The 13,076-nt window shown below is 40.2% G+C and overlaps 1 protein-coding gene across 15 annotated transcripts in view; it reads left to right on the top strand.

Moving 5' to 3' along the window:
• Nucleotides 1–4,357: 4,357 nt before the first annotated feature.
• Nucleotides 4,358–13,076, top strand: part of nuggc.1 (nuclear GTPase, germinal center associated, tandem duplicate 1) — a 91,078-nt gene continuing 82,359 nt past the window's right edge. For 4 of the 15 annotated variants that reach the window (XR_003463310.1, XM_027285169.1, XM_027285163.1 and 1 more), the window contains exons 1-5: nt 4,454–4,591; nt 6,381–7,126; nt 7,713–7,746; nt 7,902–8,007; nt 9,162–9,213. Coding sequence is in view for 14 of the 15 variants with exons in the window: in XM_027285169.1 (XP_027140970.1) it covers nt 6,503–7,126; nt 7,713–7,746; nt 7,902–8,007; nt 9,162–9,213 (816 nt within the window). In the remaining variant the exon portion in view is untranslated. Of the gene's footprint in view, nt 4,592–6,380; nt 7,127–7,712; nt 7,747–7,901; nt 8,008–9,161; nt 9,214–13,076 lie in introns of all 15 variants that reach the window. The other 11 variants (XM_027285174.1, XM_027285173.1, XM_027285168.1 and 8 more) reach the window with 8 other exon arrangements.

The following is a 13,076-nucleotide window of genomic DNA, read 5'->3' as shown; positions in this document are numbered from 1 at the left end:
GGATGTGGTGTTTTTGCTCAGTAGGAGAGGTGGTTCCCCCCGTGCTGTCATCTATGAATGGAGCAGAATGGAGAAACTGCAGGGTCTCTCTAGAGTGGCACCACAGCTCTCTGTTCAGTCAGAGCCTCCGCTGCCATCCATCACACAACATCCCTGCCTTTTATGGTCTGAAAACGGAGGGTGGGTGACAGAGAAAGAAAGAAGACTAATGAAGGCTCATCTTTCCTCCATTTTTCCTCTTTCTAAAATGTATCCGCGGCGTGTGACTGATTGTGTTTGGTTACCACGTAACAACTTAAACAGGAGGAAATGTTCTGAAGCTCCTCCATAATCAAGATCTCACTCAGAGACTCTTAAATCAAGCGGATCCCCTCACTTTGTGGAAGCATCATTCCATACATGTTTCACTCACACATTGGCATCCTCTACAGAGTTTCTTTAGAAGAGATCCCAGGTCCTCTGAGACGGTGCCAGTCCACTTGGCTTGTTGGATTTATACACACCAAGTTAATCCAGCTGCTTTACATTGGGCAGATGCCTGTCTTCCCTCCAATTACCATGCACAACATCACTACCACCACAGCTTTTCTTGGCCAGAGGCAGTGTTTACCCGCTGCTAGAATACTGACAAACTCCATGCGCCTGTACACACGGACACGCGCGTGTACACACACACACACACAGATACAGAGACTAGGGAGATATGTTTGACAACAAAGATGGGCCACAGTTTAATGAAAGAAGAGTGATGATAACAAAGCGGAAGAATATGAGAGAAGGGGGGGGGGGGGACTTCAAATTAGTCTCCTTGTAAAAATATTCAGTACACAGTCACTTATATGATAGTTTGATTCCAGACAAGATCTTGTTGAATTATCTCCCTGCTTCTCCCTGGTTTCCTTTTGTCCCCCCCCATTGTCACTAATAATGGACTAAAAAATGTCCTAACAAGACCAAGTCTACAGCCATGCTAGCAGGCTCACAGAGCCATGTACTAACCTTTACTAATTACCAATAAACACAAAGTACAGCTGAGGCTGATGAGATTGCAGTGGTCTTAAAATATTTAAAATTGGTAAATCAATTTAGTAACAAATCAGACCATTAAAAAGTATTAAATAGTCCTGAACTCCATTTTCCAAGGTTTTAAATGTTGTAGCTTTTTTTCAATATGTATATTTGTGCAAGGAGGTTGCATGCTAAAGTTTGCATGCACTTATTAATTGTGTAGTGGGATTATTGAATCCTGCTACATTTGACTTACTTTGAAAAGGCACACTCACTGTCCCACTGAGTGACTACTGCTTGATAACATCACACGAAGGTCCCCTTATGTAAAGGTCCCTTCACGCCCAGGTGTTAAACTATATAACTAATGGGGAAACACGTGGTTTAAGTATACAGAGTTGAACCATGCCTGTCCGTTAATCTGGTTCTTTATATGTGGATTTACAGAACATAGTATGGCAAGTGCTGATGAAGAAGTGTGTAGACTTAGACGTAATGCAGTGCTGAGGACATTCCAAGGGCACCGTGAACAATACTCTAATTCACAGGCTTCAGTAAACTACTTTATGAGTTTTGAGTGTTCATATCTCTGTGTGTGTAGTACTGTCAGACTTTAATTAGTATACTTTACAGGTGATGATAAATGCAGTAGCATTAGTTATGGTGTGGTGGTTCTCAGCGCACGTCTAGGGGCGTACAAGATGGGAATAATAAAAGGTTTTAACTAGATAAGAATCAGCATTAAAGCCAGGTTTAGTTTCTCACTGCTTGCAGTACCTCTTAATGACCATGCCCTGAAAATGACCCTTTCTGGGCAGAGGAAGTGGCTGTATATGCCACAGAGACACACATACACAAGAGCAAACACAACTGTCCTGCAGGTTTAATATTTGCCTATTTTTGGTTTAAGTCCAAAGGTGCACCTATATGTTTATTTGTACCTCTCACGTCTAGTGATATCTTAGTTTTTATTGTCTATTAATTCTCACATCCACAGTCAAGGTGACCACTTATCTGTTTTTCTGGATTTTCTGATGTTTGAGATTTAATCTGTCAACAGGAAAATCCCCCAACTGCTCAGCATGACTACAAATATAGACCAGGGAAATGAGGTAAAGTGAGGTAAACAAGTGGTAAATAGAAGAGTAGTTGTGCAGGGGCGAACAGGGCACACCTGGGTGGCTGGTTCTGAGTCAGATCCTGCTCAAGACCTGGTCTGACTGCCTGTCTGTCTTGAGGGACCTAGTCTTGAAGGAACCGTTGTTTGGCCTGTTCTGGGATGGTGTGTTGTTCCATAGAGACTGGGTACAGCTGTCACCACTGAGCAGGGTCATGGAAAGGTCTGGTCAGCTGGGTTTGGCTCTGGAGGCAGGTGAACAGAGACGCTCATTTGCAGAGTCACCCAAACGCTAATAGGCCAGTTCATTTGGTACAGTCAGATCCATCCTCTGAAGTTCAATACACTAGTTTGGAAATAAATCCTACCTTTATGATTACCTAGGGCTTGGTATAATGTATTGGTATTGAATAACCTTGTACCAAGTACATCATAACACTATAAAGCAACAGCATTATAATGCTTCTCATCAAACAAGAAAACTTCAGGATGAGCTGCTACACAGTCCTCACAAAGCCAGTGGCTTGTTCGACATGAGGTATCAGTTGAAGTATTCTTTTTGTATCAATATTACTTTAAGGGTACTGTAATTTTTTGAATGTTACAACAGCCCTACCAATAACTCCTGAAGTAAATATCTGGCTCTGTATTCCCCATCAAGTTGTTAAATTTGTCTGCCTGTCACGTGGTATAGTACAATCGGTATCAGAGCCTAAAACCAAAACAATGAGCTGAAAGATCTTGAGCTATTGTCAAGCTGTAATATAAAGTTCTACAGAATTAGCCTCATGTCCATGCAGACATAGAATCTTTATATATTTTTTATTTTTTACATACACAAAGACAAATGATGCGTGCCTGACAACCTCATGTAAGCGGGCTACTTGATAACTGTTAAATCACTATGATAAATCTCTCTGACTAATCACAAACCATCCCAGCTGGTTAAAAAAATCACAGTCAAACAAAGGCACTCTGATCTTTCTGAACATTACCATACATCTTTAATCACCAAATCTTCCATGTTCAAATATTACATGCATACTGTAGGGAGATATCAAACCATCCATTCAGCGAAACATTGACTTCTACTGCCCTCTGGTGGTGCACAGAACTGATGGTACACTTTTATTTTGTCACTTTTATCCTGACTGACTTTCACACAGTAAAACACAAGCTTCACAGCAGTATCATGTGCTTTTGCTTTTTTCCCCTGTTTTTTATTTTATTTTTTATTTCTATATAATTATATATATTTTTTTTTATCTCAATTTGAAATGTCCAATTTCCTATTGCAGTCCCTTAGCTCTTGTCTTTCGAAGGCTTCATTTTTTTCTTCTATGAACATTGGGTTAGTGTGATTCACCAAAAAACTCTAATTTTGTTTCTTCTGTCTAAAGCACATTTTTCCAAGACTGTGGTCAGTCCGGCTTTTTTGTGTCTCTCTTAAAAGGTCTTCCTGGGTCAGACGATGAAGGGAGCCACTTGAAGCTATTGTATATTCAACTTTAAGATCAACTTGGATACGTTCTGAAAATTTCCTTTGTTCTTTCTTGACCATTCCAGCAATTCTTTTGTTCAATCACAGACCAATGTTCCTCTTGCAACCATCTCCAGAGATGTTGGCTTATTTTTAAAAATATTTGCAGCAGTGGTTGTAGGAACATATAGCTCTTTGGAGATGGTCCTGTAATCTTTACGTTGACCATGCTTGCCTATTACCTTTTACTAATCTTCTTACTAAGCTTGTCTTTCTGTCATACCTATGATACTATTTGAAGTACATTAATATGCTTAAAGTATCACTCTAAATCAATTATTCCTTACAACTTTTAAAAGGGCACCAATAATTTTGTTTAAGTTATTTTAAATTGTCTTTGTAGAGTAAGTAGGGACTCACAATATTTGTTCAAATGTAAACCAAAAGGACATGTATCAAGGGTACCAATATTTACAGCCATGTATGTGTGTTTATCACACACTTTTTAGGGAGGACGTGACCTGTAGGAGGTGTTGTGCATAGACTATAAACAACCTGTAGGAGTCACCAGTGCAGCAGCAATGAGCAGAAACCTCCCCTGTTGTCCTATCCTTTTCACATTATCCTTTTTCACAGTGGTAGAAAGTAACAAAAGTGCAGTGGAAGTATGGCACTGTATACTTCAACTACATTATAAATAGTTTCTAGATACTTTAAAAATAAGATTAGCATTAAAAGACATGATATAATCATCAAATCATAAATCATAAAATCATAAAATGTAATGCAAGAATCTGCACTTTTACCTTTGATCCACCACTCCGTTTTAAAGACCGCTTAATTTGCTTGTTTCTAGGTGTGTTCGTTGCTAGTGGCGTCATAGTGTGGTAACCTGAGCTTTTGCTACATAGTTGAATTGATTTCGTTGTGTCGCTTTGTGGGCAGGAAACGGAAAATACGCTGGTGAGTGGGGGAACAGACAAAATGTAAGTACGCTAACATTAATTCATTACATTTACAGCTTAATATGTTAATATGTTGATAAGGTGTACTTTCCCTGTTTATGTAATTTTGTACTTTGTACTTTATTTGTACTTTATTTTCAAAGGATAACCCCTTGAGATGTACTATCCCGTTTTTCACTGCGGTCAAGCCAGCCGTCTCTCGTTTTCTCGTTGTCAAGTCAGCCGCTCCAATATTTTCAAGTGCGCCCTTATTGCCGACTTTATGACAAATACAAATACTTTGAGAAAACTGGGAAAGTCAGCGCGACTTTACTGCAGCGTGTGGACACTTCCGGTTTTCAAAATAAGACGTGGGTGTTAAATGTATTAAACGTTTATTTATAAAATATGAAGAATGCACTTCTTCAATGCTCATATTTACATTATGAAATATATTAAGAATTAATAAGAGAAGTGTTAAAATTCTATAAAAAGAGGTGTGTCTCATACAGCAAGTGTAGATCTACTGTTCTAGACTGATTTTGAGTTAACAGGTCACATGACCTGGAAGCTATTGAGCTTTAAAGCTCATATTTATATTATGAAATATATTTAAAAAATCATAAAAAATATGACAGGTGTTAAAATTCTATAAAAAGAGGTGTGTCTCATACAGCAGGTGTAGATCGACTGTTCTACACTGATTCTGAACCAAAAGGTCACATGACCTGGAAGCTATTGAGCTTTAAAGCTCATATTTATACTATGAAATACTGTATATTAAAAATTCATTAAAAATATGACATGCGTTGATATAGAAAGAGGTGTGTCTCATACAGCATGTGTAGAGCTACTGTTCTAGACTGATTTTGAGTCAATAGGTCACATGACCTGGAAGCTATTGAGCTTTAAAGCTCTTTATGAATCTTTAAAATATGGCACCTGTGTACACCTGTGTGCATGTTGCTACTGAAAGCTGAAAATAGATCATTAATTTTAAATGTTTTATTAACACAGTTCAGTTATCAAGGGCTTGATTTCTAGTTATTTTAAAGAGATCAGCCAACATTGACATTGTATCTCAGTAAAGTAAGGCAATTTGCAGCTTGTCTAGAGAATGTATCATTGTTTGTTACTATGCCTTACAGTGGTAATTAGAAGTGGATACTGTATACAGCTTTGATTACACAATATAACATTTATCATTTGTCATGTGTTGAAGGCAGTGCAGTGAAGCTCTTAATTTGTGACCCACATTTACAGTGTTTAGGCATATAGCAGGTAGCAATAACAAAAAGGGACACAGCTACAATATATTGATAAATTGGCTGTTATTTGTTTGCTAATATGGATTACATTTGTGGATTCCCATCCACCTACTTTCATGCTAAATCCCACACCCAACATTTCTGGCTGTTGCTGTTCTCTGTAACTGATGAATTTGTTTGCACCAAATTAATTGAATGGAGGCTCAGCAGCTGTATATGATATAATGATTTAATGGTACTCCTGATGCTGGCAATTATTGTCTGTATTTGCAGTTTAAAAAAGCACTATATCTATATATAGCAGGAACATTTAATTTGTTGTTGTCTTGAGAGTAACTCAAACAGTACTGCAATCGAGACTAAATAGTTAAAATACGAACAAATTAACATGCGTTCAGCTCATACAATCATCCTATTAGCTCTGTAAGGCTGTAATGCACTAGAAAACTAACAGCTTAACCACCTAAGTACCTACAACCTATTTCACTATTTGAATTTGACTTAAAAAATTCAAATTTCTGCATGACTAAAAATTGTTGGCATGTTTTTTTTTTTTTTTACAGATGAAGGCATTGTTGAGGAGAGAAGGAATTATAACATACCTGGTCTCCTTACCTCTGTGTCTGCATTTGGGTCCACTAACCTGTGACAGAACAAACAAACCATCTTAAACGCAGCAGATATTATGTGGCCAGATATGGACCCAGTGTCCAATATAAACTCTGAGAAGATTGAGGAAGCACTCCTAAACCTCCAGGAGTGCATAGCTACCGCTGTTGACACTCGCCAGAGGCTGGAAACCATGGGGCGTACAATGAGTATATTGGCCACCCAGGTACAACTATTAACCAATAATCAGCGGGCCACCACACCATCTGTGGCCCGGGCGACATCAGCAGTCGTCCCTCCTCCTGCACCATCGGTGGCCCAGCTTACTTCAGCAGTCCTTGCTGCTCCTGCCCGGTCAGCGGCCCGGTCGACCCGAACAGTTTGCCCTCCTCCTGTCCTCCAGGAGTGCATAGCCACCGCTGTTGACACTTGCCAGAGGCTGGAAACCATGGGGCATACGATAAGTATAATGGACACCCAGGTACAGCTATTAACCAGTAAACAGCAGACCACCACACCATTGGCGGCCCGGCCAACATCAGCAGTCGCAGCTCCTCCTGCCCCATTGGCGGCCCGGCCAACATCAGCAGTCGCAGCTCCTCCTGCCCCATTGGCGGCCCGGCCAACCCCAGCAGTCCACGCTCCTCCTGCCCACCACCGGCCTCCAGGGGGGCAGCGCCTTATTTGCCACCGGACTCTGGTATAGTCCAGCCCTTTTTCTCTCTCTCTCTTTTTCTGTCACTCCTGGGCCTCTAGTTGCCTTTTGTCTGGACTACCAACCACTTTTAGTTTGTTTTATGTTTCATCCTTTGTGTACAACCTGCTAAGATGTTAATGTTTCTTTCCGTACACATACCTGTTCTACTTACCTCTGTGAGTGCTTGAGGTCCATTTCTAACCTAACCTGTAACAGTATCAGAAACTATTATAATCATACAATTTATATTTTTAATGTCTGCTCAAATATTTTCATAGCCATTTATTTAGTTTTTATTTTTTTTGATTGTGTTCAGGTAAGGATGACACTAGATGTCACAGGCATGTAATCAGCAAATGTATTTCTATTCTTTGCATTATTATGCATTTGAGGCACTAAATTGACCTATGAAGGATTGTCTCATTGGAACAGTGCTTTAGACTGAGGAAAATAAGCCTATACCTGATTGTATAAGAGAATAAGTGCAAATATTTTGTAATATAAGTATGTTTGTATGAGGACAAAGCTTGTGTAAATATAATTGCTTGATCAAAAACTTTTAAAATAAAATATTCTTTTTCATCCTCAGGTTTGCCCATCCACCAGTGGCACAAGTGTTAAAGGTGTGATTCAAAGTCTCTTATTCATTACATGTACAAGTCATTGATGTTTTCAAGGCAGTAGCTATCTTAGAGCTTTGATGAAGGAGGTATACTGAGTCCAGGTTTTAATCTTGTGAAAGGAACATGTACCAAACTTTTCTTTTTGTATTTGTAAGAATTCCAATTAGGTAAGAGGAAGATGGATCTTCAGGGAGAGTCCAGTAATTGGCAGTCACCAACAAATAGACGATGTAATGACAGTGAGACGCGACCATACACCAGGTATTTATATTACTTTTTAAACTGTGGCAACTTACAACCTAATAAAAGGCTTAACTTTTATGTAATGTAATTTTTACTTGTATAGAGGTTTCTATATCTTGGTCACAGAAAATACTTCTTTATCACTGGCTTGCTGGTAAGGCATGTTTATTAATGTGCAGGTACTGATAACAATTTATATGCTTCTGGTAAACAATATAACTGGTCTTTAACTGGATGATGTTTTGAACCTAGACAATCTTATCTGTTGATAAGTGAGTCATATAGCCATAGTATAAGCTTAATGATGCATCCTACGGTGACTTGATGAAGCACCTCTTATGCTTTATACCAGGGGTGTCAAACGTATGGCAAGATGATTTTGTAAAGTATGAAAATTGCTGCTACTGCTGTTCTAACTGCGTCCACTGGATCGCACAATAGCAATTGTGTTACGCAAGCTCCTTTGTGTTTTGTCTACGCTATCTATTACGGCTTCTACTTTTAACATTACGTGCTTTGGAACCCTCATTGCTCCAGTATGTCTCTGTCAAAAAAGAGAAAAATTGATGCACGGTGCCGAGTGTTCCAAGAAAAATGGTCATCCTCCTATTTATTCATGGTGGTGAATGGGAAAGCTGTATGTATGGTGTGTTCACAGCATGTTTCAGTGCTGAAAGAATATAACCTTCGTCGCCACTATGCGAGTCTTCATGGAGACAAATACAACAACTTTCAAGGACAGCAGAGAAGAGAGAAGGTGAATGAACCGTTGGCGGGTCTAAAGAAACAGCAGTCTGTGTTTACATCGGTGATGTTGCAGTGAAGCTAGCTACCTTATTGCTGATGAAATTGCAGTGGCTTCAAAACCATTTCGTGAGGGTGAATTTGTGAAAACATGCATGATGAAGGCAGCGGAGATTGTGTACCCTGAAAAACGCCAGGCTTTTACAAATATCAGCCTGACAAGAAACACAGTTGCAGACAGGATTTCCGATCTTTCAGCGGATTTGGACAGCCAGTTGAAGCACACATTGACCATCACTGAGGAGTTTGTGGAGTTGGTGCCAATGACGAATACAACGACAGCAGCTGATATTTGGCTTATATTGAGTGTTTTGTATTTTAACGTTTCACTTGAGTTATTGACTGCAAATCTATCTTTCCAACTTTAGTGAGACGCACCAGAGGAGTCATCTTTGTCCAGTAAAGAGGAACAGGCAAAATGTAAGTACATTAACATTAATTCATTATATTTACAACTTAATGTCAATGAAACACTAACACGAGACTCACACAGGAGACGTAAGCGCCGCGCAACGGCTGCGCCACGTTTTAGCTGCATCCTTTGCCCGGCGTCAACTCACACCGTGAGTTGTTGTCAGTGTAACAAGCCGGCCGACGCGAGATCACGCGAGAATCCTGGACGTACGCAAGACCCCGCGATAAACTGTGTATAAAGAAAACAACAACAAACAGCTTACTTTGCTTCTCCGACGTGGAGGAGATTATAAAAAGGATATATTGTGTCATAAATTATTGTGTGTTGTTCCACTTCGAACAATTAGTCTCTCATCGCTCATGTTGAGACCCTTTGATCGATTGACTGCTGACCTGGTGCCATCGGTCATGACTTAACGTTGATGTGAAGGTGTGATAAGCTACATGAACTGCGTATTGTGTTTCATTTTGAAAGGGGGCAGCAGTTTATTATGTTGATTCTGTGTCGGATTTCCTGTCTGGTGCGATCTGCTCTGTTGAAATTGACCGCGGCACAGCCGTTACGCAGCATTCGTCTTTTTTTAAATTAGAAATAGGTTACGTTGTGGCTGCAGCTTCCACTGCCGCGTCTGCCTTTCTGTGTCACACACACACACACACACACACACACACCTACACATATGCGCAGTAGTGGTAATCGGCGTCAGGCCTGACTGTACCGTAAATGATACCATAACACAGACCCTCCAGGAATTCACGATGTTGCAATTTGCAACTTCAACGCAACTTCAGTGAATCCCCGTGAATTCAGGGGTGTTGCAATTTTAACCAATCACCGCAACTTCCGTGCTGTCTGCCCGAGGGATTAAACTCGGGTCAGGGACGGCCGCACGGTGCTGGAGGATCCCCTCGTGGGACCTCTCCCCGGCGCTGGCTGGGAATAAAAATCGTGACTCGAATCGAGTCGTGAGTTGAGTGTATCGTTACATCCCTAGTATTCAGTGATGTTGTACCATCATGCTAACCACAAACTTCTTGAGAATCATTAAAGTTCCATGGCGTTCCCGTAATCATTGTAACTCAGTGCCGGAGGAGAGGGAGCGGCACTGAATGCCGTTTTTACACGATAATGCCCGGACAAGTAGAGTCCTTTTCACCGTTTTTAATACCCCACGGACTCCTTGTTTTTCCCCAAACAATTATGATCGATCACCTTCAATATAGGTACAATGGTAAATGTCATGGGAAATTACAAATAAGGTACACACCACTATTGATTGAAAAACCCTTTTATTTAATGTATTCAATACAATATCTACCAATTATTCACAAACGGTTCTTTAGAGCCCCCCCAGGAGGAACTGAAAAACTAAAAATGGTATTTGTCCATGTGTGTAACATGTTTCTGTTAGCATTTCTATCAAAATAAGGTCAAGATTTCACCTTTGAAATCGATAGAGAAAGCAAAAACTGTTGTCAAACTGTACTGTACAAACATTGTGCTATTGAGCTGATCTTTGATCACCTGGTGCCACCGGTCATGACGTAACATTGCCTTTTGTAACCCAGCCTTTTGTCCCCAACCACAGATTGTGGTTGGGGACAAAAGGCAGAATAGTTTACCGGAAGAACGACGGGGCAGATTAGTCCAAGGCAGGGTCGGCAACAGGAGATCAGTCCAAAGGAAAATGTTGGAGAGTCTTGCATGAAGGCTAAGAACAATCTGGCAATGAGTCTGTGAACCAGAGAGGCGTCCTCATTTTCTGTATACACCCTGTGTCCTCCGGGTCAAAATGACCCGTCTTCACTAAACCCCCAATATAGGCAGCTTAATTGAATTTTAAACACCAAATTTCATATTGCTTGAAGAAACAACTTGTCCTTCACCACAATATGTGTAATATAGTTCTCCCTTTTCACTTGTATTTCTATAGCTCAAGAAAAGGAAAAAAATGTGCGAAAAGGAGTTCTGGATGCATTTTTATTCATTCCAATGACTAAAGTTTCTTTCTTTTTTTTTTTCCTCCAGTGAACAATTTAAGACAATACAAAACAATACAATACAATACCAAAATATGAAAAATAACATAACCCATTCAACTAATTAGCACATGTAGCGCAGTATGCAAGTGCACAGCCTTTGCAGATATATTTCTTACACCTGCAGCACACAGTATGTGTTTTACAGTCCTTCTTTTGAGGGCAGAACTGACATCTCTTCCTCTTACTTGCCCTAGCTGGGGAAGTGGCTGTGGTAGCTGGATCCTCAGGTTTATCAGGAGCTCCTGCACTCTGAATAGCTTTCACAACTGCTGCTGAGGCTTCTGTGCGGGGGACATGCTTCCTTCTTTCAATGAGTGGAGTTACAAGTGCCTTTCCTAGCTGCTCCAGGAACACCCTCCCCTTGTTCTTCTTATGAGATATCCAGGTCGGGTTGATCTCTCTCCAGATCACAAAGGCATTGTAGGAGGAAACATCAATGATGTTGTGGAAGATGACCAGGGGCCATGTGTCTGTTACTGTCTTGTTCACGTTTACTACTAATTGATCTGAGACTGATCAAAGGCACAGAAATCCTGATTTGTCTTGTTTACTTCTGCTACTGATTGATCTGAGACACAACTAAAACATTGTAACATTCTGTGGTGTGTAAATAACTCTGTGACCTTGATTTCAACTCTATTTGCCTCACGGGTCATTTTGACCCAAAGACCACCTTTGTACTTTTTTTGGTACAGCTTACATGGAAATGTGATTAAAAACAACATTTCATTTTTTCTAGTGTTGGGGCCAATCTAGGAAAAGTCATAAAATTTAAAGTTAAAAAAATATCATTTAGGGGATTTTTCTTTTGTTTTTAACACAGTGGCGGGTCATTTTGACCCGAGGACAACAGGAGGCTTAAATACAGGCTTGATACTGATGAGGAGCACCTGAGTGCACATGTGAACAGAGTTGGCTGATGAGGTGGGCGTGGCCGGCAGGGAGAGTGGAGCAGAGGGGAGGACAGTGGAAAATTACTGGTAGAGCAGCAGAGGAATGGATGTGACAGATGCTCAGTAGAGCTGTGGCTCTCTGTTAGCTTGGCTACAGTGCTGAAGAGAAACATGGGGTTGTTGTTATTCTCCTCTATTAATGAAGAATAATAGGCTGCTCTGGCATTACGGAGAGCCTTCCTGTATGTTTTAAGATTATCTTGCCAGACTAGACGAGATTCTTCCAGTTTAGTGGCACGCCATTTGCGTTCAGATTTACGCGTCTCTTGCTTTAATTTACGAGTCTGCTGGCTATACCATCGTGCTAACCTCCTTTGTTTAATTGCCTTTTTTTTAGAGGTGCAATAGAGTCGAGAGTTGTCCGTAATGAGCCTGTAGTACTATCAACAAGAGTCCTCTGTTACATTGAGACAAGCCATTGAATTCAATACTGAATTCAATACTGATACTACTAACACGATATACTGTAACAAATAAAAGTTTTTATGATGAACTCCTCTTCTGTTTGTTTTATCTTGTATGATGTTTCCTCCTCCACCACACCTCATTCAAATGATTAGCTCGTCATCAAGCTCTGTAGTGGCCTGATAACGATCTGCTCATTTGAATGAGGTGTGGTGGAGGAGGAAACATGTTAAACATGCAGGGCAGTGGTACCCGAGGACCAGGATTGAGAAACACTGCGGTAATAAAATACACTATTAGAAATTGCTCCTATTAAATGAATCCTCATATAAACCTTTAAAAACGTAGTTAGTCAGTGTCACCTCCCTGATATTAAAAAGCACAATTCTATTAAGAGAACTTTTTAAGCACAATTATATACAGTGGCTGATTGCCAAATGTCACTTTCATCATCTTCATCATCACTGA

Source organism: Larimichthys crocea, chromosome XII, assembly GCF_000972845.2.
Source record: "Larimichthys crocea isolate SSNF chromosome XII, L_crocea_2.0, whole genome shotgun sequence".
NCBI classification, from domain to species: domain Eukaryota; kingdom Metazoa; phylum Chordata; class Actinopteri; family Sciaenidae; genus Larimichthys; species Larimichthys crocea.
This window is presented reverse-complemented; position numbering and strand designations above follow the sequence as displayed.